General features: G+C 35.5%; 6 protein-coding genes and 1 long non-coding RNA gene across 10 annotated transcripts; 3 read left to right on the forward strand and 4 right to left on the reverse strand.

Annotated features, from left to right (window-relative positions):
* Positions 1-73: 73 nt before the first annotated feature.
* LOC106399245 (cytosolic sulfotransferase 15) lies at positions 74-1,526 on the reverse strand. The gene has a single exon (XM_048747092.1). It carries the CDS (start codon positions 1,472-1,474, stop codon positions 368-370), a length of 1,107 nt encoding a protein of 368 aa, XP_048603049.1. The 5' UTR covers positions 1,475-1,526; the 3' UTR covers positions 74-367.
* Positions 1,527-3,911: 2,385 nt separating this feature from the next.
* LOC106397193 (protein MAINTENANCE OF PSII UNDER HIGH LIGHT 1-like) lies at positions 3,912-5,227 on the reverse strand. The gene is made up of 3 exons (XM_048747119.1): positions 5,126-5,227; positions 4,726-4,860; positions 3,912-4,393 (listed from the first exon to the last, which is right to left on the reverse strand). Exons 2-3 carry the CDS (start codon positions 4,843-4,845, stop codon positions 4,031-4,033), a joined length of 483 nt encoding a protein of 160 aa, XP_048603076.1. The 5' UTR covers positions 4,846-4,860; positions 5,126-5,227; the 3' UTR covers positions 3,912-4,030.
* Positions 5,228-5,547: 320 nt separating this feature from the next.
* On the reverse strand, positions 5,548-7,556 carry LOC106400373 (CBL-interacting serine/threonine-protein kinase 2). The gene has a single exon (XM_013840744.3). The coding sequence runs from the start codon at positions 7,307-7,309 to the stop codon at positions 5,990-5,992; it is 1,320 nt and encodes a 439-aa protein (XP_013696198.2). The 5' UTR covers positions 7,310-7,556; the 3' UTR covers positions 5,548-5,989.
* A 52-nt stretch (positions 7,557-7,608) lies between these two features.
* On the forward strand, positions 7,609-10,973 carry LOC106351916. Of its 3 annotated transcripts, XR_007319138.1 has the most exons (4): positions 9,303-9,819; positions 10,054-10,151; positions 10,220-10,313; positions 10,391-10,973. It is a non-coding gene; the product is annotated as an uncharacterized LOC106351916 (long non-coding RNA). The 3 variants fall into 3 exon arrangements; XR_007319139.1 differs by adding an exon at positions 7,609-8,050 and having other exon boundaries at positions 8,189-10,313; XR_007319137.1 differs by having other exon boundaries at positions 9,346-10,151.
* A 1,061-nt stretch (positions 10,974-12,034) lies between these two features.
* On the forward strand, positions 12,035-14,175 carry LOC106397075 (40S ribosomal protein S4-1). The gene is made up of 5 exons (XM_013837625.3): positions 12,035-12,154; positions 12,519-12,596; positions 12,685-12,865; positions 12,976-13,073; positions 13,576-14,175. Exons 1-5 carry the CDS (start codon positions 12,152-12,154, stop codon positions 14,002-14,004), a joined length of 789 nt encoding a protein of 262 aa, XP_013693079.2. The 5' UTR covers positions 12,035-12,151; the 3' UTR covers positions 14,005-14,175.
* A 781-nt stretch (positions 14,176-14,956) lies between these two features.
* Positions 14,957-16,713, forward strand: LOC106397513 (probable WRKY transcription factor 26). 2 transcript variants are annotated; one of them, NM_001315850.1, is given in 4 exon segments: positions 15,075-15,221; positions 15,408-15,919; positions 16,233-16,361; positions 16,437-16,608. In NM_001315850.1, coding segments are annotated over 4 exon segments (960 nt in total).
* Positions 16,714-20,899: 4,186 nt separating this feature from the next.
* On the reverse strand, positions 20,900-22,693 carry LOC106397651 (gibberellin 20 oxidase 3). The gene is made up of 3 exons (XM_048747135.1): positions 22,014-22,693; positions 21,433-21,754; positions 20,900-21,345 (listed from the first exon to the last, which is right to left on the reverse strand). The coding sequence occupies exons 1-3, from the start codon at positions 22,559-22,561 to the stop codon at positions 21,076-21,078; spliced, it is 1,140 nt and encodes a 379-aa protein (XP_048603092.1). The 5' UTR covers positions 22,562-22,693; the 3' UTR covers positions 20,900-21,075.
* Between the last annotated feature and the right edge of the window lie 4 nt (positions 22,694-22,697).

The following is a 22,697-nucleotide window of genomic DNA, read 5'->3' on the forward strand; positions in this document are numbered from 1 at the left end:
TTTAAACTTTAGGGATCAAGATGAATGCTTCTGATCTTACCCTAGACAATACAATTTTTTTTTACAGAAAACATACACATGAAGTATTTATACATATCTTTTGATACATTCAGTTACACCCAGACCATAACATGATAACACTTAAATCACAATAATTTTTTTTTTAAAACCCATAATAACAAGCACAATAGTTTTTATTATAATAAAAATCGACAAACTAGTGTTCACGTTGCTTCATTGTTTTCTTCTTCTGTCTATACCAAACAAACCAACTGCTTACACTTTTGTTGTTTTTTAATACCGACTTCAAATGAAAGGGCCCCCTCAACACACTAATTTTGAAACGTGAAGACGTGCATGGCCTTGTTCAGCAGTACCTGAAGGTAAGACCAGTTCCACCTAACTTGTCATCCACTAACGCTGACAATCTCTCAGCTTGTGGAGGGGACAGGTAGTTAATCCAATCACTCACTTCTCCTTTCCTAAACAAGTGCCTATTCTCAAAGTTCTTGATCGATTTGCCCGCCTTGTTCACCTCCAACTTCTTTAAACTCTCGAAGCTACACAGCGCCACGATTGCCTTCGTAACACCCTTTCCTTCCTCTTCTTCCGTGAAAGGAACGCCCAAGAAACTTGCAAGCTTCTTCAAGTTAGACTCTATGTCTTGTTTGAGATCTTCGTAGCGTAAGAACAAGACTTTGTCAGGTCTCTTCAAGCTCTCTTTCCAGTATCCCAACATGTGTTCCCAAAACGGACCAAACCCTATCAGTCCTCGGCAGTACATATCAAACCCTTCGTCCAACGAGACTGGACTCACCGACTCCGACTTTATGCTGTTGGTGTAATGCCACGAGGAGATGAATGTGTCGAACGGGTTCCGACATAAGTACACGACCTTCACGCCAGGTTTCTCGATGGAATCCTTCAGAGAACCGAAAGGGACGTGTGTTGCGAATGTCCTTGGACTGGCTAGACCGGAAAGGTCAGGAACGTCTCCGTTCGCGTAAAGCTTGTACTCAAAGAAAGGTACTAGGTCATGAGGGTTGGATGTAAGGAGAGGGTGGTCAGTGTTTGAGGAAACCGGATCAAACCGGTGTCGGTTAAGGAGTGTATAAGTTAAAGCTTTTAACCATGTTGTACCGGATTTTGGTATGGTAGCAATAACGACGTCGTTTTGGAGCGGTTTGAAATGTTTTTGGAAGGACATGATAGCTTGAATCTCCTTGGATTGGCACCAAAAGCCTTGGAATAGGTAAAGGTGACGAGTTCTCCAACCTCTCTCCTTAGGAAGAGACTCCAACATCTCTTGGAACTCGTAGCTTAGCTCTTCGTCTTCTCTTTCTCCTTCTTGGCGTTTCGGGGCTAGGCTTTTGCCATCTTCTTTGAGGAGCTCGAGCTTGTGGCACACGTTGAAGTTTGGAATCGCCATGATTGGAAGGGTCTTGATGCTTGAGGTCGCCATTGTCTTTGTCATATAAAGAAAAGAAATGTGTTTTTTAATATGGTTTGAATCTTGTTTGCTATATTTTTGTTGAGTAAGTTGGCTGTTTATATAATGACGCAAATGCATGACGATGCGTTGTGAAGAGAAGAGAGCAGGAGCATGTGTTGTTATCGAGCACGTGGGAAATAAACGGCGTATGCGAATGTTAGGTTAGGCCCGCTCTACTTTTACACTTTCTAATAGGGGAGTGTTGTGTTCTCCTTGGAGTTAGTGTAGGTTTGGTTTGCTGCTTTCTCATTTATTATTCTCGTTTGTTTTTGGTCCCATTATTGTCGGCAGACACAACTTTGGACTTTTTTTATTTACTGAAAAACGGCCAAACAATGCAACAATGATCATGTTTACTTGATTCTCTCCTTGCTCTATTTATGATTGTTACCTGCCAATATCATATTTCAACGATTAAACCATGTGGGTTTAAAGGGCAAAATATTGGTAATATTCCAATGGAATAGAACTCAATGTAAATACCAAATAACAAGTGTACACAGTACACAAAGCAGTAATACTTTTTTATGAATACACAACAAAAACTTAAAAGATGAAAGTTGTATTTTCCTTTCAACTCTAGATTTTTATGTTAATGGGTTATCGACCTACGAATGTTCTTTTCAATAAAAGGGAAAGTTTCTTATATTCAATTGTTTTGGTATATAGATTAACTAGGATTATTTATCATATTAACTATACTATTTAAAATTTTGTTTGACAACATACTATTTTAATTAGGATAAGAATCAAACTTTTAAAGGTTACTCATGCACATGCACAAGAAAGAAGACAAAATGAATAACGTGTTTAATGGTTCTGATTTCACTTGTAAAAAAAGTTTGTTTGGATTCGAACACTGATCTGTCTTTGCGTCATCTGTTTCTTAATCTTAATCTTTGTAAGTGTATTTTTTGTTAAATCTATCTTTGGAGCTTAAAAAGTCTTCATCTTTGGGACGAATCATGTTCTGTTCAAGCACACTCACAGTCCCATATTAATGAAATAACCACTCCCATCCCACGTGGTATCACGTTCATTTCCACACCTCATGTATGTTATGGACCAACTTTTTTAGTTGGGTATCGTTGTCAAGCAAAAGAACAAAAACATATACGCCTATAGCTGAGTACCCACACCTTATATTGGGACAATACTTATATACAGTCGTTTTCAAGATATAAAAAAAAATCATTCTATTTTTTTACCAAAAATGTAAATATTATTTAAAAATGAAATCCACAGAATCTGATAAAAATGTAAGATTTCTAAGCTTGGTTACACGGCAAAAATAAAAAAAACAAACAACATGAAAACAAAGACAATTGATATTTAACTGTTAAACTTGATAATGAACATAATAAGAAGTAACTAGGCAGTTGATCAAAAAAAAAGAAGTAACTAGGCATGGGGATTTTGGATATAGGTCGGATATGAGTTCGGTTCAGATCAGGTATTTTGAGTATCCGGTAATTCAGATATGAGCCTAGAGGATCCATATACGAACTGGCAAATTTTCGAATCGGATCAGTTCGAGTAGTTTCAGATTTAGGTCGGTTTGGATAATAAAACTAAGAATTGTCTTATTTCGCAAATTCGATTAATTTGGATACAGAAATATAGGAATTGTTCGGATTTTTGAAGAATTTGGTATAGTTTTGGTTTTGATTATTTTGGTTGGGTTACCGTTCGGGTTTTTGGTTCTGGTGTTTTGCCCGAGCCTAGAAGTAACGACACAATCTTATAAAAATATCATCTTAGACAAGTATGACGTAGTAGTGGTAAAGATATTAAGAGCTGAATTATATATCGACATGCCGTAAGACGCACAAGCTCGGTACATGATGCATTAGGGGAAGTGTACTGCCTACGTTGCTTTCTTTATCCTATTCGTTTTGTAAACTCTTAAGTCGACAAATATAGACAAGCAGTCGACTGACTTGCGGCTTACTGTAATGGAGAAAGATACACTATCTTTTGATTGCGACTCTTAACCAAAGTCCGCGACATTACTCTTCCTCTATATCTTGTCTACACAGATGCGTGAAGCGATTTTTTCCCTCGTGTTTATCGAGTAAGGATTTAGATGATGGATGGGTCAAAAAGTAAACTATTACGTCTTGCTTTTTTTTTTTTTATCATTTCTTCTTTTGGGATCAAATACGTCTTGCTTTTTGAATACTTTTTTTTACAAGCAACGTGTTATAGCCAACAATCCATAGAAGCAGACCTAAGACTCTTAAGGGCAAAGACTGTTTAATTTTGAAAACCAAAGGAGAAGCCTCTGAGACACCTAGAAGGTTCAAAACCTTTACACCTACAAGATTCAAAACACTTACAAGGTTCAAAACTGTAAGGGCAAAGAGTGTTTAAGTTCCGAGATGATAAGACCTTGTTCATATATCTATAGTCAAATTAATTAAACAGAGAAATTAAATATTTATATCTGAATATTAACAAACATGCATAATATTATAGGTATATAGGCTTCAGTTCATCTTTCCACAAAACATATAACCGAATCCTAGGCTAATCCCTTTAGGTGCTACTTGTTGTAGGAACAGAAGACGCCTCCTCAGGTTGAGCCTCACTAGCCATAGTTTCCGGCAGTGAGGTCTCTTGCTGAGCCACCGGTGGAGCTGCCGTGAGTGAAGGGGCAGAAGCTTGAACAGTTTCTGTAGGTTTGAACTTGTTGATGTAGTAGCTAAGAGACGGTCCTCTGTAATCCACCGCTTTTGGTCGAGCAGGGGCGTCTTTTCCGACTTGGAGGAGTATAGAGGAAGCGGAAGCGAGTGCGATGAGTGCAAGACCTCCTACGATTGCTGCTGTGTTCTCAGCCCCATCGGACGAAGAGCCTGCAGTGCCTGAGCTTATCGCGCTCTCTGCTATATACACTGCAGGCTGCAAAAAAGTAAAATGAAAAGCAAGAAACTAGTTTAAAATAAGAACTAGTTAAAGATAATAAAAACTAGTTAAAAAAATAATAAAAACTAGTTAAAGATAATCTCTTCCTCTCTGGCCTATTTAAACTTAATTAATTATTATCATGTCTCTACTACAGTCTAATGCCTATCACAAAGATTGAAGCTTTCCCTCCAAATGTTTTTCTCTGTTTTGATCCTTTCTTAGACATACTAAAACTGACTCAAGGAAAATATTAAAAATGACTCAAGGAAAATATTAAAAAAAAAAAAACTAAAAAAAAAGGATGGTATGAGTGGATAGTAGAAAACCTCAATAGAGTAGACATTAGTCTGACCAGCAGTATCTTTCTCAACATAGCCAGTCCAACCACGCTTCCTTGGTGGAAACGTTCCCACCACTTTAGTCTTTTCTCCAGCTAACCATTCCATACTCACTGTCCCAACCTGTGTGTTTCAGCCATCAAACAATATCATTTTTTTTTCTTCAAATTTTAAGATTTTCTTAGTTTGTAATCAATTTAATACCAATTCTAAGTGTTAGGTGTTTCACTAAAGTTGTCCAATTTTTTTTATGAAATCTTAATACATAATCATGGAGATTTTTCAAGTTTTTACTCATCCATACTCTGTAACAAAAAGAAAACAGAGCTGCACTACTTTGCGAGCATCTTCTAAAAAAAAACATTGTGATTCCGTAAGAAAAGAGTACCTCTTTGTCGGGAGCACATTCCTCGGCATTACAATCAGGATCATCGGAAGAAGCTCTAACGACGGAGACGCAAAGTTTCCTTCCACAGGACTTGGCGCTGAGGAATCTGCCAAGAGGCTTGGGAGATGGTAAAACGCAGCCGTTTGGGGATAGCAAGACATGGTTAGATCAGATACGAGGAGATTCTGCTGGGTTTTGGTTTATCTCTCCGAGAGATGTGAGGAGGACAAGACTGAAGAGACGATCATGTGTCTTGTCTTTGTGTTGGTGGGCTTTTCAATCAGTCTACTATAAGTGCCCACACCAAAAACTGAGGCTCAACAACAGCCCATGTTCAAAATGGCTATATTGATATGTGACAGAGGTGTTTAATCCGGTAAAACCAGGTGTTTAATCCGGTAAAACCAAACCAATTATAACTAAAACAAACCGAAATAGAGAAAGTGTTTTAGATTTGATAATAACGAATATACCGAATGAATGTAATTTAAAAAAAAAACTGCGGTATATAAATATGGTTTAGTATATAACCGACCGAAAACTTACAGTATATAAACCGAACCAAACCAAAGTAGATTTGGTTTTAGTATGATAGCTATTTTTTGTAAACCAAAACCAAAATCCGGATTGAACACCCTAACCGTGAAACATAGTTTATGAAATAAAACACTGTAAAAACTTTTATATACTTCACCAAGATTATCTTAATCACACCACACTCATAACATCCTTCCATTGTATCAACCAAAACCTCAATAAAACTCACAAACACTGCTCACATGAAACAAAACAAATGGTTAAAGAGCTCCTAATTTGTTACAACAATCAACTATCTATACAAATGGATGCATGCAAATAAAACCATTAGCCATGCAACACCAGCTCATCCTCCTCCTTCTCCCCTTGCCAAACCCAAACAATATCAGCCAGAGCAGGCCTAAGATCCTCCTCCACCAGCTTCTGATACTCCACAGTATCCCCACTACATTTCTTAACTTCAACCAAGTGAAACGTCTCGGCCACTTCAAATATCTCCGCATCAATCAACAACCTCCCTTTCCTCCCCTCCTTCCCTCCTTCAAGTTTAAACAGCCCCGCCTCTTGCTTCCTTATCTTCATCTTCAAACCTTCAGCCACCTCCTCCAGCTTACAAATAATCTCCAAAGCAGGCTTTCTTGACGTGAACTTAGACTCTTGCTTCTTGTGCACGTCTCCGAATAGTCCTCCCAAATCAAACCCTGATGACAATGATATAATATCAAAAGCGTTCAAGCTTGTTAGGTTGGGAGGAGGAGGAGGCTCATGGCTTTCACTTTGACCTGAACCACCAGCCTCCATGGGATTAACCTCTCTAACTTGTTGCTTCTTGTGCTTTAAACCTTTCCTGAACCAAGAACTCTCCTTGATTCTTGACATGGTGATCCTCGTCTCATGGTTAGGATCCAGCATCTTACACAACAGCCTCTTAGCTTCAACGGGAAACCCTCTAGGGCACTTAAACTGTCCTTTACCAATCTTCATGTACATATCCATTAGATTTGCGTCGTAAAAAGGGAGATAACCAGCCAAAAGAACAAACAAGACAACCCCACAAGCCCAAACATCAGCTTTAGCACCATCATACGCTTCACGGTTAACAATCTCAGGACAAACATAAGCATGCGTACCACAAGATGTATGAAGCAAACCATCTTCCCGCTTAGACTCCTCAAGTGCACTTAAACCAAAGTCAGAAACCTTGAGGTTATCGTGCTCGTCAAGCAAGAGATTCTCCGGCTTAATGTCGCGGTGATACACTCCACGGCTATGACAAAAGTCAACCGCGTTGACGAGCTGATGAAAGTACTTCCAAGCGACTTTCTCACTCACTTTCCCCTTTGTGATCTTGTCGAAAAGCTCTCCGCCTTTGCAGTACTCTAGGATGAGGTAGATCTTTGTTTTTGTCGCCATGACTTCGAGTAGTTCGACGATGTTTGGGTGTTTAGCGAGACTCATCACGGAGATCTCTCTCTTGATCTGCTCGCTGTGTCCAGGTTTCTTGATTTTTTCCTTGTCTATCATCTTGATAGCTACGCTCTCGTTGGTGTGGATGCTTCTTCCGTAATATACCTTGGCAAAGTGACCTTGACCTAGTAATCTTCCAACCTCGTATTTATCGGTTAATATACTTGGTTTGTTCTCCATCCTAATCGACACAAAAGTTCAAGAGTTAACAAGAAAGTGAGAAGCAAAACACAGAGAATCTTGTTCTTACCTCTTATGATATGATAAAGATGAGACTTATCTTTCAAGAAAACAAAAGAAGACGTGGGGATCTCTGCTTTTGACCTCTGGTTATCTCTGTCTTGGTTAGTTTATAATTGTGTTTTCGTGTTTCCTACGTGAGAAGGGAAACGAAACATTCAAGTTCAAAAAAAGAATGTATATACATATTCTCCTGTGGACTCGTCCACCTAACGCATATGTTTTTTTTTTTCGGAAGACAAAGTCTAAGTTTTGTTCGACTCGTAAGAAAGAAGCGCACATGAGAAAAGAGTAAACGTTACATTGTTTTATAAGGACTTGTGTTATAACATCATCTGCCTTCTCCTGGTATTGTACGGACAAAATACTAGGAAATGTATATTAAGTGCTCGATAAATACAATTTAAAAGGGCTTGTAGTGTTCACGCCTTAGAGGGATGTTGTTGATGGTCGTGTTACTTGTCTTCTTCATGTTCTTGCTACAATGGTTCACAGTATTGTTCTTTCTAAAACGGTTCACAATATCCTATGATCAGTGACCAGTCTATAATGTTTTTGTATTCTGTTTCTATGGTTAGTGTATGTTTTGAATGTTTTTATTTGTAAAATTTGCAGGCAAGGGGATTGAAGAAGCATTTGAAGAGGCTCAATACACGTTTTGATAAACTTTTTGGTCCCTTCGTACGTTTTCTTTGTCTCAAAAACTTGTTCATTTTTCTTGGTCTCTCTGTTCTTCTCTCTCTCTCTCTCTGACTCATAATCCTCAAAGATTGTTCTTCTCTCCGAGTTCCTCACAATCTTTTCTTGTTGAAATCACAGGTTTTGCCATCTCCAACGACAGGCACGGTTCCTTCAGAATCTCTGAACAACGGTTTACTCATCGACCAGAATGAAATCAAACCTGAAGATGCGAAGGATGCAGCATGATGCTTACTTCACCGCCAAGCAACAGTTATTCAATTAACGGCTTTTTAGAATTTCATTTTCTAAGATAAAGTTATAATGCCTTTTTTTATTAAGTTTTTTCTGTTTAGAAGGGTTAGGAGGTTTATAACCGACCCTTATTGTGTTTTTGATAATCATTTTTTTGAAAGATATTAATCAAGAGTTTTCTCTTAAGCCTTGTATTGATTCGATTTAATTCATATGTCTTGAGAACTTTGTGTTGATTTTGATTCAATACATCAGCTGAAGAAGTAATTATCTCTAGAGATTTCGATAAATCCGTAGATTTGAGCTGAGTTGAAACATTCAAGTACAGAAAAAACATATACATATATTGTCCTTTGGACTCGTCCACCTAACGCACATTGTTTTATAAGGACTTGATGACACATTCTCTGCTTCCTCCTGCCATTGTACGGACAAAACATTAAGAAAAGGAAGTTAGAAGGGCTTGTAATGTTCACACCTTGGAGGGATTGTTCATATTGGTCATGTTTCTTGTATTCTTTCATGTTCCTGCTACAACGGTTCACATTGTTGTTCTAGTTATTGTACATCCTGCAAAACCACACTTTAGTTGCTCGTCCTACTATCTTCATATACATCTCCATTACATTAGAATCATGAAATTGAGAAGCAAAGTCCCGAATGAAGCGGATTCGATCGATTAGTTTTATCAAATAAATCTATAATTATTTAAATGAATTATTATTTTAAATATTTATTTTATAGTATTACTAAAAATTAAAATATATTGATATAAACATGATTTTGAGAGTTTATGTAATATTTTTAAATTTAAATTTTATAAAATTTTATCTAAAATAACGTCGTTTTGATAAATTAACGAATGACTAACACCTTTGATGATCAACTTATATAAACACAATTTTAAAAATTTATGTACTGTTTTTAAATTTAGCTTAGTTCAGTGTGGAATATGCACTGTTATAAAATCCGAGAAGAAAAAAATATGACACGTAAAGTTTATATAGTGTTTTAAAAATTTTATTTAATTTAGTATAGAAAATGTAATACTATCTATATATATAAAGTTGGGTTATGCTCTCTCCTTAGCCCTCCACATCATCAGGAAGCATGGGGCTTTTGTTGACACGTGGCACTCCTAACAACGTATGTTATTCACTTTGATTTTTCTTTTTAACCTAACCAACCGTCGCCGTTCCAAATCCTCTTCTCAGCGATTCAAATCAAAAACGGCAGTCTTTACGGAATTGAACCCTCAATACCCACAACTTCATCTTGCTTCTTTACTTCTTCTTCAAGCTCGCTCATGGAGTATATATATAGAGGGTTTGAGCGTCTTCACAATCATCTATTTTGTCTGCCTTTAATGGCATAACCCTAAAGCTCTCTCACCAATATCCGATAATGGCTAATCAACAGCTCCGATTCTCAGAGCTCAAGATAGGCCGTAGTATAAATTTTGTGTCAAGATAGGAGGAAAGTCGATGGGTCTCGATCTGATCCTGCTTGATGGATAGGTAACTACTATAAATTTTGATGTACGTTAAAAACCATTAGGACCTTCTAAGAATAACATCTCACGGGGTAAGCCTCACCTGATGATGGTATCCTTTGTTTAGGCATTTCGATCTCTGTTCTTTGTTTATTCGTCTCTTTGTCTTTTATTGTTTGCGTTATTGGATTTATATCTCGACGATGTAATTCGATTTTCATCGGGGGATGGGGGCTTAAGATTGTTTGGTATCGCGTAGATAACCAGCACTTGATATCTCCGTCGCGACCTTTCACTCTCGAGAGACAGTAGCTTTTCGTCATGGTGAATTCTCAAACCCACTCGAGAATCGGGATGGTACGCGTCGAATTCTTCTTCCAAAATTTGTGTTTATATATCTGCCCATTTTACTTCCTTCTGTGCAGGCAGAACATGAACAAGAAGCTATTAGGCAGAGGAAAATGCAAGAGCTGATGGCTCAACATGGCACTGTAACTTCTAATTTCTAATAACCTTCACGTATGCCAGTTCTGTTTTTTTTTTCAATTGAGAAAAATTGCATTTTGTGACTCATTGTGAACTAACCTGATGTGCAGGGGAAGCATGCAATCATCAGAATCCAGATCAATAGAAAGCGCAAGAAAATGCTAAGAGGTGTATCGTTTGTTATCTATTAGTTGAAAAAAACTCTATGTTGAGCTAAACTATTCTCTGATTGGAACGTATGTTTAGGGAAGCTGATGAACGTAGAAAAGTGATGCTTAGTCAAATGTTATCTTCCCAAGCGCGAGAGAGAAGTATTTCCCATAAAAAATGCTTTGGAATTCGTCTTTCTTCTCTTCATTTGTTTCTTGTGACTTAGAGTTAAACAATATCATTGAGTTTAAATTTGCCTCGGATGTGTTAACAGATCCAGTGGTATTGTGCGGTTGACGACGATTAGGAAGAAAAAAATTAGGATGTGCTTTTTATATGTATGGAGATCTCACTGTTGAGCTGGTGATGTTGAGTTGGTGAGTTCACTGTCGCATGTTCATTCTGAGTGAATCTTAATGGTCTTCCAAATGGTAGGATGAGATAAGAGAGTAATCAGAAACTGGAACTCTGTATTTTTTTTTGGCATTTCCTATGTGAACCATCTCTATCTTCATTTTCATTTTTCTCATGATTTTTTCCCAAGTTCTTTGCTTATTATCTGACTTTTTGCTAATGAATACATTCTCTAATCATGATTGATGCAAATAAATATTTGTAATTCTCTTGGTTGTGAACGATTGATGCTGCTCCATCATCTTCTTCACAAAAAAAATCAAAGATCAAACTAAATACTAAAACAATCATTTGTCTAATAGGTGACGCTATCGTGCAACTTTTCTGCCAACATATCCATACATTTCTTTTTTTTATTGTTGCTAAAAATATCTAATACATTTCCTAACGATTGATTTACAACCTTCCTAAAACTATGTGATAACCTAAAATACAATGGTCTTAGTTAGCTTTGACACTCAAGTTGTTAATTGTTATAATTGAAGAGCAAGGGGACAATCTTTTTTTTTTCCTTTTTGTCAACAGCAAGGAGACAATCTAACCAACATAGATGGATCAGTCTACAAATGTTACTGTTTGCTCTCTCTATATTTTATTTCTAACTAATTTAGGTATACATAAATTAGTTTTAAGGAATATAAAAAGAGTATTTTTCAATTTCTATTACGAACAAAAATGAACATATCTATTTAATATAAATCCGATGAATGAATTGAGGTCTAGAAATATATTAATTTTTTCAAGGTTAATTTTATGCAAGAAAACAAATTTGGTGAATAGATATTGTTCTAACATGTTATATAAATCATTACATTTTATTTAATTTTTTTATTCAATAATTTATGTTCACTAAAAATCCCTTAATGGCTCTTTTAATTTAAACCAACAAATTTAATATAATCTTAAATTAAAATATATTTATTATTTTAAATTTTAATTAATTAAAATAATTAAAATATTAAATATTTTTATCGTAGACTCACCCGCCCGTAGGGCGGGCTAACCCCTAGTACATACAATATTCCGCGTAAATTTCACAGGGCATTTAGTAGTGCTCACTGCTCAGCTCATCTTCTCGAGTTAATTTAGTCTTGTTTTCTGGGCCGAAGAAGCGAAATAAGATCAGACCCTTGGTTAGTTTCAGATTTGTTAATGGGCCTGTAATAATTAAATAAGCCCAATAATTATATGAGTGAACAAATCTAGGGGTTACATTTTTCTTTTGATATATAATCGCTGAGAGAACCGGGAACTGCCGCCACTGAGAGGAAGAAGTCGTCGTCGTCCGCTCCGAAACAACTGCGAACATGGTTCGTCCAAATCTATTGCTTTTCTCTTAGCTTATGTTTCTCTGTGTCTCTTGTATATTCAGTGATTGCTCAGCTCTGCATAGACATGTACATTCAAACTATGAGCGTTTTTTTAGTTTCCTAGGATCAGTGGCCACTCTAGTTTACTCGTAATCTAGCGAATGTTATGTTTTAGGACCGAACACTGACTGCAATGTTCTGTTGTCTTTGAAAATTGAGCTTCTTGGGAATGTCCTTATGACAAGACTCTATCAAATGTGATAGTTTTGTATTAATTTATTTGGTTGGTAAAAAATAATAAAAAGTATTTGATTGGTTCCTTGACTTGTGTATGTTTTGAATAGTTGTATTGTAAATTTTGCAGGCAAGGGGATTGAAGAAGCATTTGAAGAGGCTCAATGCTCCCAAGCATTGGGATCTTGACAAACTTGGTGGTGCCTTCGTACGTTTTCCTAATCTCAAAACATGTGTTTCAAATACCATTCATTATAAATACACTGTAACATGTTGTCTTAAACTGTTTCTCGCAGGCTCCCAAGCCCTCTTCTGGACCTCACAAGTCTAGGGAGTGCCTCCCTCTCGTCCTGATCATCAGGAACAAGTTGAAGTACGCTTTGACATACCGTGAGGTCATCTCCATCCTCATGCAAAGGCATATCCAAGTCGATGGAAAAGTCAGGACTGACAAGACTTACCCTGCTGGCTTCATGGGTACGGCTCTCTCTCTCTTCTGGTTTATTAAACCACATTTATGATGATCAATAGCCTAAGCTGCTGCATTTTGATCAATAGCCTAAGCTGCTGCATTTTGATGTAAATAGATGTTGTTTCCATCCCAAAGACGAATGAGAACTTCCGTCTTCTGTATGACACCAAGGGACGTTTCCGTCTCCACTCCATTAGGGACGAGGAAGCCAAGGTATTATACTGCATTTTCTTTTAAATCTTGCCTATATGTGAGTAGTATTAATTTTATTTAAAAAAAAAGAATGCAAAATTGTTGAATTATATTATATTGTATAAAGAATTTACTGAAAACCTATTATTTGTAGAATCATACTAAGTTTTAAGGCCACCTTTTTAATGCTTGCGTATACGTGAGTAGTATTAATTTTATTTAAAATAAAGAATTCAAAACTGTTGAATTTTATAAAGAATTTAATTAAAAACTCTTATTTATAGAATAATATTAAGTATTAGGCCACCTTTTTAAATCTTGCCTATATGTGATAAGTATAAATTTTATTAAAAAAGAATGCAAAACTCTTGAATTATATTATATAAAGAATTTAATTAAAAACTTGTATTTATAGAATAATATTAAGTATTAAAGCCACGAATAAGCGTTTTGACCAATAGCAACACATATTACATTTTGACCTTGTTGATTGAGAATTATGTTGATTTGTTTCGTTGTGTAGTTCAAGCTATGCAAGGTTAGGACCATCCAGTTCGGACAAAAGGGAATCCCTTACCTCAACACATACGACGGTCGCACCATCCGTTACCCCGACCCGCTCATCAAACCCAATGACACCATCAAGCTCGACCTCGAGGAGAACAAGATTGTTGAGTTCATCAAGTTTGACGTCGGTAACGTTGTGATGGTGACTGGTGGCAGGAACAGAGGGCGTGTTGGTGTGATTAAGAACCGTGAGAAGCATAAGGGAAGCTTTGAGACGATTCATATTCAAGACTCTACGGGACATGAGTTTGCCACGAGGTTGGGCAATGTGTTTACTCTGGGGAAAGGAACAAAGCCGTGGGTGTCTCTTCCAAAGGGTAAAGGTATTAAGCTGACTATCATTGAGGAAGCCTGGAAGAGGCTTTCTGCCCAACAAGCTGCTTAAATGTTGAATCATCCAAGACCGTTTGTTACCTTCTTGCTTCAGTTTTGAGCTTATTCCTAATTCATGTTTCTTGCTTGCAAAACCCCATAAGAAAAAAAAAACAGCTGAGCATTTTAGAGCGTTTTGTATTATTTGTACGGACTTTTTAAAGTAATTTACTCTTCAAAATCATTTACTTGTGATATACTATTACAAGTAAAATGCTGCTGCAATGTTAATAATCATTTACTTGTGATATACTATTACAAGAAAAATGATGCTGCAATGTTAATGAATCTTGTATTATGTTTTAATCTAGGGAAAACAGCCAAAGTGTATTTAATATTTTAAATTTAAGCCAAAAAGGTTTTAACTATAAACCTGACACTTTAATTATCAAATGATTTTTTTTTGTTAATTAAGTCATTTTAAATCCATTAAAATTTAATGGTTAAATTTGTTAATGAATATCTAACGTTGATTTTTTTGACGGGTTTAAAATGGTTTGATCAACAAAAATATATATATAAAATTAACTGAAAATTTGGTAATAAAATGACGGGTTCGTAAATTATTTTTTTTTTCTCGTTTAAATTTGAAAGTTGGGATTATTTTGATTTTTTTTCCTCTAGTCTAATATGTACATTCAAACAATGAAAGTGAGATTTTGATTTGTACTAGTTTGTCCAGGCTAATAAGGACTTCTACCGTGGACTCAACAAAGTCAAGCTCCAAACATAGAATGACAAATCTTTTCAAACCATCTCATAAGTTAAGTATGAACCACTCCTTTGCTTTACATTCTTGTGTTTGTCCATTTATGAATTATATACGTTTTATTTGTTTGTAAGCTGTAACGTTCAGTGATTGTGGAGCTACAAAACAAAATATGTTAGCCGCCTTATAAAAGTCAAACATCTGAGTGTTTTAACTAAACACGCTTCACACTAAGTCACATGTAATAAACCCTTTATAATTGCTTGATCTTTCCCTCTCTCACTTAGTCAAATATCATTCCCTTAGTTTCCTGGAAACTTCCTCCTCTGCAGTAAAGAAAAGAAGAAGAAGAGTATCACATACAGTAACCATTGATGGCCTCTTTCAACCAGCAAAGATCTGTTCCTAAGTTCAAGTCAGCAACACCGTCTCCACTTCCTCTCTCTTCCTACTTCTCTATGCCTCCTGGTCTTACTCAAGCCGACCTTCTTGACTCTCCTCTTCTCTTCACTTCCTCTAACGTATGTTCCCTTCTCTCTTATCGCTTGAAACTATTTTCTCCCATTTGACTTCAAGAACCCATTTGTCTTTTTCTTGGGATTGTAACAACTTAATGTAATAACTAATAAGTGAAGTTTCCTGTTCTTTTAGTTAAGAAAAGCAACTCCTGTCTGGTTCATTACTCTTGTCTTCTGTCTGGTTCACAGGTTTTGCCATCTCCAACGACAGGCACGTTTCCTTTGGAATCTCTGAACTGGAAGAACAACGGTTTGCTTACCAACCGGAATGAAATCAAAGCTGAAGATGGGAAGGAGGAGCACTTTGATTTTGCCTTCACTACCATCCAGACATCTCCTCCTTTGTTCCTATCTCATTTTCAGACAGAAGATCAGCGTTCAACCCAAGTGGATGTACCCAAATTTGAGTCATCAGGTAACAAAACCTCTGAAGATGGATACAACTGGAGAAAATACGGACAGAAGCAAGTCAAAGGAAGCGAAAACCCTAGGAGTTACTTCAGATGCACGTATCCAAACTGCCTCACAAAGAAGAAAGTAGAGACTTCTCTTGTGAAGGGTCATGTCACTGAGATTGTCTATAAAGGAAGCCACAATCATCCCAAACCTCAGTTCACTAAGAGGTCAGCTTCCACTGCAGCAACAAATGACGTCAGTTCTCATCAGAGTGGTGGTGAAGATAACGTAGATGCCAAAAGAGGGTAAGTAAAATCATACTCACTCCGTATCATATTAGTTGTCGTTATCATATTAGTTGTCGTTGTAGAATTAAATTTTCGATACAAAATAAGTGTTGATTTAGAATTTCAATAGAAAATTTATTAACATTATTCCAGTCTATTTTTTTAATTGGTTAAAATGTGGCTAATGATGTTTTTATTTAGAAAATATACAAAATTAAATATTTCTTAATTGTGTACACAAATCTAAAATGACGTTTAAAATGGAAAGGAAGGAGTCTGTCAAAAGTGAGAAAACAATGAGATGTGATTTGGATTGTTTGTATTAATGCAGGAAAAGAGAAGAGGCTGTGAAGGAGCCAAGAGTGGTAGTTCAGACAACAAGTGATATAGACATTCTTGACGATGGTTATAGATGGAGAAAGTATGGTCAGAAAGTCGTTAAAGGCAATCCAAATCCAAGGTTTTGTTTCTTTTTTTGTTCTCAACTTCAGTTACAAGGAGGCGCTTATTTACCTAAAACGTGTGATGCACGCAGGAGCTATTACAAGTGCACCTTCACAGGATGTTGCGTAAGGAAGCAAGTGGAGAGAGCATTCCACGACGCAAAGTCAGTGATCACTACTTACGAAGGAAAGCATAACCACCAAATCCCAAACCCAAAGAAGACGTCACACCTCAACATGATCTCAGACTGTGTCAGCTTTTAGTTTTTTTCAGAACGTTATGTAACAAATGATGTAATAAACATAGAAAAGGCACATGCTATTAGCTGACATTTTGAAGTAAAGGCAAATCCATTCACTTTCTTTATATATTTCGTCCCTCTGATGGTGGCTGTGGCCATCCACGGTGCGTTTCGTGCACCTGAAGATTTGTTTCTTGAGGAACAAGAAACCATTGGATCAGGTCTTTTCAACTTCTTTAACCAAAAAACTGCCTCAAAGGCAGCTGTTATCATCTCTGCATATCCAACCTGCACATCCAAATCCAACAACTCTGTTTTCATACATTGTAAACGCTAAAGGCATATCTTTGAAGCCGTTGACTGAGTTCCAATCACAGTCTCAATCCTGTGAAGCCCCTATTAAGCTTATCCACCAGTGAAACAATATAGTCCTATAATAAAAATTATTAAAAGACCCGTTGAGCTAACCCCAATTTTAGAAGGCCCATGAGCCTGATTCCAATCTACTTATACAAAGACCCATGTTTCTTAAGGCCCGTGAAGGAACAAAGTAAAATCACGTCTAAATCAACCTCAAATGCTATGTGTGTGTAAATACATCATAGGAAAGACAAAAAAAAAAAACGTATAAAATAGAATAAGTTTGCTACAACGATCCAAACTAATTTAAATATTTAAAATTTTGATATCACAGTATCTATAAAATCCAATGGGTCGAGATTCAAGAAAATCATTTAAAATAATTATGTAAGAACCCTTTCCTCGACGTAATCTCTGGCCATTTACAATTTAGTTTTTCGCTGAAGACAAAGACGATGGAAAAGACAAAACGACCCGAGGTATAAACAATACAAGTCATCTCTTACGTAAGCATAAAGTTAAATTAAGGAAAAATACAATCTCCACATTGTCATTTCAGAAAAATACAAATTTTGAAATATTGGGTCTCGTGAGAAACATATATAGATATTTGTTTATACATACATGTCTATTTTATGGCCTAACTCCAAACTCACTAGGTTAAAACATTAGTAATTGATTGTGACTATACTGGGTGACCACATTGTATTGTATTTGGAACGATCTTGTTGTTGATCATATAAGACATCATGCAATGTCATTTCAATACTCATCATCTAATTAAGTCATTTGTTTGACCACAAGATAATGTACGTATATCTACTCCAATTTTTTTGATAAGGCGTAACAAATTGTCATCTCGTTTAACACAGTGCCTTATTTTCAATGAATTTTGTTAGTGAGTGAGATTGAGTGTTTATTAACTCTAGTCAAATAGAGAGAGTTCTACATGATTTGAACAAATTTTTACCAGTAATTGGACGTGTATCAATGTTCGACCTGTATGCTTGGTATAGAGAAATATATTTATGGGAAAATGGATTTTGGAATTTACCTTTCTAAATTTCCGGTTTTTGTACCATCTTCTTCGGAAACGTACAAAATACATTTTCATGAAATATCTCAAATGATATACATTCTGACAATGTATCATTACATTAAAAGCGATATAACTGAGAGATATTTGTTTTTTTTTTTGAGAAAAAAATTGAAGGCAATAATTTTGTACCTGTTAACCTGTATTCTTTATTTTTGTGGTTCAAAAACAAAAAAATCTTTATTTTTGAAAAGGGTCTCGCTACACCATTATTATGTATTTACGTCTTTATTTGTCTTTTTCCAATAACATTAAAGTAAGCTAGGGTTCGAATGCTTGTATCGTGTACAGTTTCTAAGAAGTAGCTACAAAAAATCTACAGTTAAATAGGAGATACCCCAAATCAAAGGTTGTGATAGTGAGAGAGCATCAAGTTTTTTGTTGAATTATTGTATCATAAATTATAGAATCCAATCCCAAAAGAAGAAAACGGAGAGAAATGTGAAAATACTAGATAAGAAATACAGTCGTGTAGCTGGGACTGGATAGATATCACTGTCGTGAAGTGTGTAATTGAGACGGCAGAAAGGAGACAGCAGAGAGATTGCACGTGAAGCACGTGAATAGAGCCTGGTTTACCTTATGTGAAGTAGGGGATGGCCCATTGGGCCTTTTTCAGATGGTTACGTTTCTTCATTTATCTATCTAATTATTTATACGTGCAATAAATATATAAAACAAAATTCACGCTTAATGTGGCTTGTCCTTTCTTAATCAATAGGCTTTCCTTTTATGATTTGATTCATAGCTTTTTAGCCTTTTTTGGTCAAACAACTTGGTTCATAGTAGGGGTGGGCCAAAAAAAACAAACCGAACCGAGTAAAATTACCGAAACCGATTCAAACCGAACCAAAATCTATTTTAAACCATTCGGTTGAAGATTTTTCCAACTGAACCGAACCGAAAAACCGATGTGTTTTATAATTATTTAAATTAAAAATATTAGTAATACGAATATACTAAAATTTTAATACCAAACCAACCTATTTTCCATTTTTCATTCATTAACATATATTCTCCTAACCTAATATGTAATCATCAAAATATTTGATTTAATAATATAGAAAATCTGTATTTTATATTCTTATATATGTAAATATGGATGGTAAATCTAAACCTAAAATCTAAAGCACATTTTATTAAAAATAAAAGTTTTTCTCCATAGTGTCACATGAAAGATAATTTATTGCAGGCTTTTTAGTATAATGATATAAGAGACATTACTAGTGATGTTTTTTTAGTTAACTTTTTTTAAATTTTTATACTTTTGTGACTTTTTAAAAAGTTTTTGTTTCAGTTTTATATAGAATTTAGTTCACATAGTTATGTTTAAGTAATTTATGATTTAAAACATAATTTTTCTTACACAAAATTAAACTAAGAAATCTAATTAAATTGTCCAAATAACAAACTGAACCGAACCAAATACAACTGAACCAAATATAAACCGAACCGAACATAAACCAAACTAAACCAAACCAAACTTATGGTTTATTTCAGTTGGAAAAATACTAAAACCAAACTAACTAAGCCGAACCGAACCGAGAAAATAACCGAAGTGTCCATCCCTAGTTCATAGTATTGTTGGTGATAAATATCATAACAAATTTCTTGCAAAAAGAAAGTTTAAACAAACTTATTGCGTACTATAGCTACATTTACATATTTGTAGGATGTAAACTAGAGACAAAAAGTACACATTAAAATATCAAAAATTTACAAGTGATGCTTGCTATCAAGCCTAAGATATATAGGATTTTTATAAGCTAATGTTTTGGCACCCTAAATTAATATTTTGGATATCCATATGAATTTTCGTATGCAGGAAAAAAAAATACAATTATTACATCATTGGAGTTATGCTACATATGGTTTGTTTGTTTGTTTTGTTCTAAAGAGCATCTCCAACCTTTATATTTACTTTATAATAGAATTTGAAGTACCCCGCTCTATTTTCTATTTCAAATAAAATGAATTTACATATATATATAATATTTCTTATCATATTACATTTTATTTCCAAGAAAATAAAAGAAGAAGACAAAAAAGCAAGTACGTTGTCTTCTTGCATGGCACAAGTACAACCATCCAAACCTCCTATAGATTTAGAGATACACACATTACATAGTGGAATCTATTTCTTTCTTATCTCGTGGTCGAATCGAATTTTGTTTTTCACTGTTTTATCAATTCTCTCACTGAATGGAATCTAAAATTCGTGTGTGGAGTGAAAAAATGGATAGTGGAAACAGCAAATACCATTCATAATTCCAAAAGTAGGACCATGGTTTGGATCTATTATTAGTTTTCGTTTTTAGCCTTGATACAATGTTCGGTCTTATAGTATATATTAAAACACGATCGCAGCCTAGTAACGACGCACAATCTTCTGCTGTTTTTTTCCTATACATTTGCAATATATTGATGTTTTTATCTGGTATATTTAATAGTATAAATCGACACTTAAAGATGTCTTTTATAATTATCTTTGGGGACATTTTTTAAAATATGTAGCCTGATATCCACTTGGTCTTGTTGACAACCTTAATATTGACATTTTGGATTTATGTTTTAAACCGTTTGTGTTTTTATTACTTGTGTATCCTTTGAGGCTTTGATGTCCAAATTGCATATTAGTTAATGTTATTGTCAATGTTTATATGTTAGTAGTCTAATGGTTGAATCGTCTTTAATCTTTAAGTACCTGGTGTGGAATTAATATTAACTGTTTGTTAAATCATATAACCATTTTATTTTCCAAATGACTGAAATAATAATTTAAATTAATGCTATATTCTATGAGTACTATTTTTAATTTAATGAAGTAATAAATAGAAATCATCACTAAATGATAACATCACCAATGAAGTACATATATTTATTTATATGCAAATTTTATCTTACACCAACCACCATAAACAAGATAATAAATAATCAAAGCAAAAGACAAAAGGCTCCTTATCTGAGTGATATCTCCTGTCTCTTGAGAAAATCTACAAGTCAACTTATGGACCACATCATTGTCTCCTTGTTTTAGAAACTTCTTCTGTTCTTAAGCCAATTTGAGAACTCTTCAAGAGTGTTCATGTCTGATCTATAATGCTTTTGTGTGAACTCAAGAAACATAGACCATGTAAAATCAGGATACTCTCTTTCACCAGACATCATTCTTACTAGTTCTTCTGGTGGCTTCACTATTTTGTCTCCTTTCGGGCATAGGAAGAATGCAAACGTCTTCCTAGCCTTCTCGCTGTTCACCACCGCTCGATGTAAACAACTCTTGTATATACCATTCGTTAAAGCCTAATTATAAGACACAAAAAATGTTAAAAGTTTCTTGTCATTTAATTTACTAATACATGCACTGGTCATCATAATAATTATAAGTACCATGAAGGTGTCGCCTATATTGACCACGACTGATTGAGGGTTAGGAGGAATGGATTGCCATTTGTTGTCCACGAAAACTTGAAGACCATCGACTTGGTCTTGATGAAGTATTGTTAGAGATGTTGGGTCGCAGTGAGGTCCTGTCCCTAATGCAAGCTCCGGTTGCTTGCACTGCGGGTAGTAATTCAACCGTAATATCGACTCGCTGTCTTCAAAAAAGTCTCTAAAATGTCCCCTCTCGATCCCAAGACTCATTCCAAGAAGCTCCATGATCTTTAGTGAGAGAATGTTCATGGCCTCAGCGTATTCTTGATAAACCTTTCTGCATGGATAAAACAAATCAATTATGTTGGTAACAAGTTAGAACCGGTTCTGGACATGGTGAGGTGAAACATTATTTTTGGATTTTCAAATATTTATTAGTTAATAATACACAAATAGACCTGAACCTCCAAATTATTATTATTTTTTAATATTATTAAAATTTTTACTAAATTATTTTTGGCCCCAAAGTTTTAATAGTGATGTGTCTTTTTGGATATTCGAAAGAAAGTTTCAAAAATAGTTGCTAATATGATTACCCGAAATCTTCATATTCATCTCCCATTTTTTCAGAAACAAAGTCTTTGATGTTTTGGGAATGGCACTTCTCCTCGGGAGAGAACTTAAACGACAGCGTTTCCTTCCACGGGAGCTTAGAGGAGTATCTCCCAACGAAGCTACTAGCGTAACCGGAGCTCTCGCCCCACGTCCTCTTGGCCTTCTGTTTCTCAGAAGCGGGTGCCTTAAAGAAAGAGTCCATGGATAGATGGGCACGAGACAAGAGCGTGTCATCGACGCCATGGTTAGTGACTAGGAAGAAACCATGTTTCTTTGAAGCCTCAGAGACGAGTCTAGTAGCCTCCGAGACTAAGAACGGGTCACCAGAGAGGAAACCGTCGAGGTCTATGAGAGGGACTTGGAGAGGTTGAACATCCGAGGAAGGTTTCTCGTGGTCGGGCCATACGAACTGTTGAGGTATGTGGTTAGACTGCTGGTTCAGGAAATTTGCATCGAAGATTGAAGGATCCTCTTTGGTTTTGTTTTCACTGAATCTTTGAGGGAGAGCTGTGATGCATCCCATTGCCATTTATGTATAGATATAGTAATGGAAATGAAATAAAGGTTCTTTAGTAGATATATAAACGAATAAACGTTAAGGGACTTATTTATTTATGGTCTTATAAGTGGAGAAGAAAAGATTGATATGTTGCTCAAAAAAAAAG

This window comes from Brassica napus, chromosome A2 (genome assembly GCF_020379485.1).
Source record: "Brassica napus cultivar Da-Ae chromosome A2, Da-Ae, whole genome shotgun sequence".
Lineage (NCBI taxonomy): Eukaryota > Viridiplantae > Streptophyta > Magnoliopsida > Brassicales > Brassicaceae > Brassica > Brassica napus.

Excerpts from the sequence above, each read along its gene's own strand:
- LOC106399245 (XM_048747092.1), bottom strand. The coding sequence starts at position 1,474 with ATGACAAAGACAATGGCGACCTCAAGCATCAAGACCCTTCCAATCATG.
- LOC106397193 (XM_048747119.1), bottom strand. The coding sequence starts at position 4,845 with ATGGAATGGTTAGCTGGAGAAAAGACTAAAGTGGTGGGAACGTTTCCA. Across the intron at positions 4,394-4,725 it reads CTAATGTCTACTCTATTGAG|CCTGCAGTGTATATAGCAGA; the intron begins GTTTTCTACTAT and ends ACTTTTTTGCAG.
- LOC106400373 (XM_013840744.3), bottom strand. The coding sequence starts at position 7,309 with ATGGAGAACAAACCAAGTATATTAACCGATAAATACGAGGTTGGAAGA.
- LOC106397075 (XM_013837625.3), top strand. Across the intron at positions 12,866-12,975 it reads TTACCCTGCTGGCTTCATGG|ATGTTGTTTCCATCCCAAAG; the intron begins GTACGGCTCTCT and ends TGATGTAAATAG. Across the intron at positions 13,074-13,575 it reads TTAGGGACGAGGAAGCCAAG|TTCAAGCTATGCAAGGTTAG; the intron begins GTATTATACTGC and ends TTCGTTGTGTAG.
- LOC106397513 (XM_048743724.1), top strand. The coding sequence starts at position 15,075 with ATGGCCTCTTTCAACCAGCAAAGATCTGTTCCTAAGTTCAAGTCAGCA. Across the intron at positions 15,222-15,407 it reads TTCTCTTCACTTCCTCTAAC|GTTTTGCCATCTCCAACGAC; the intron begins GTATGTTCCCTT and ends TCTGGTTCACAG. Across the intron at positions 15,920-16,232 it reads AACGTAGATGCCAAAAGAGG|GAAAAGAGAAGAGGCTGTGA; the intron begins GTAAGTAAAATC and ends GTATTAATGCAG.
- LOC106397651 (XM_048747135.1), bottom strand. The coding sequence starts at position 22,561 with ATGGCAATGGGATGCATCACAGCTCTCCCTCAAAGATTCAGTGAAAAC. Across the intron at positions 21,755-22,013 it reads GATGAATATGAAGATTTCGG|AAAGGTTTATCAAGAATACG; the intron begins GTAATCATATTA and ends TTATCCATGCAG. Across the intron at positions 21,346-21,432 it reads ATATAGGCGACACCTTCATG|GCTTTAACGAATGGTATATA; the intron begins GTACTTATAATT and ends TCTTATAATTAG.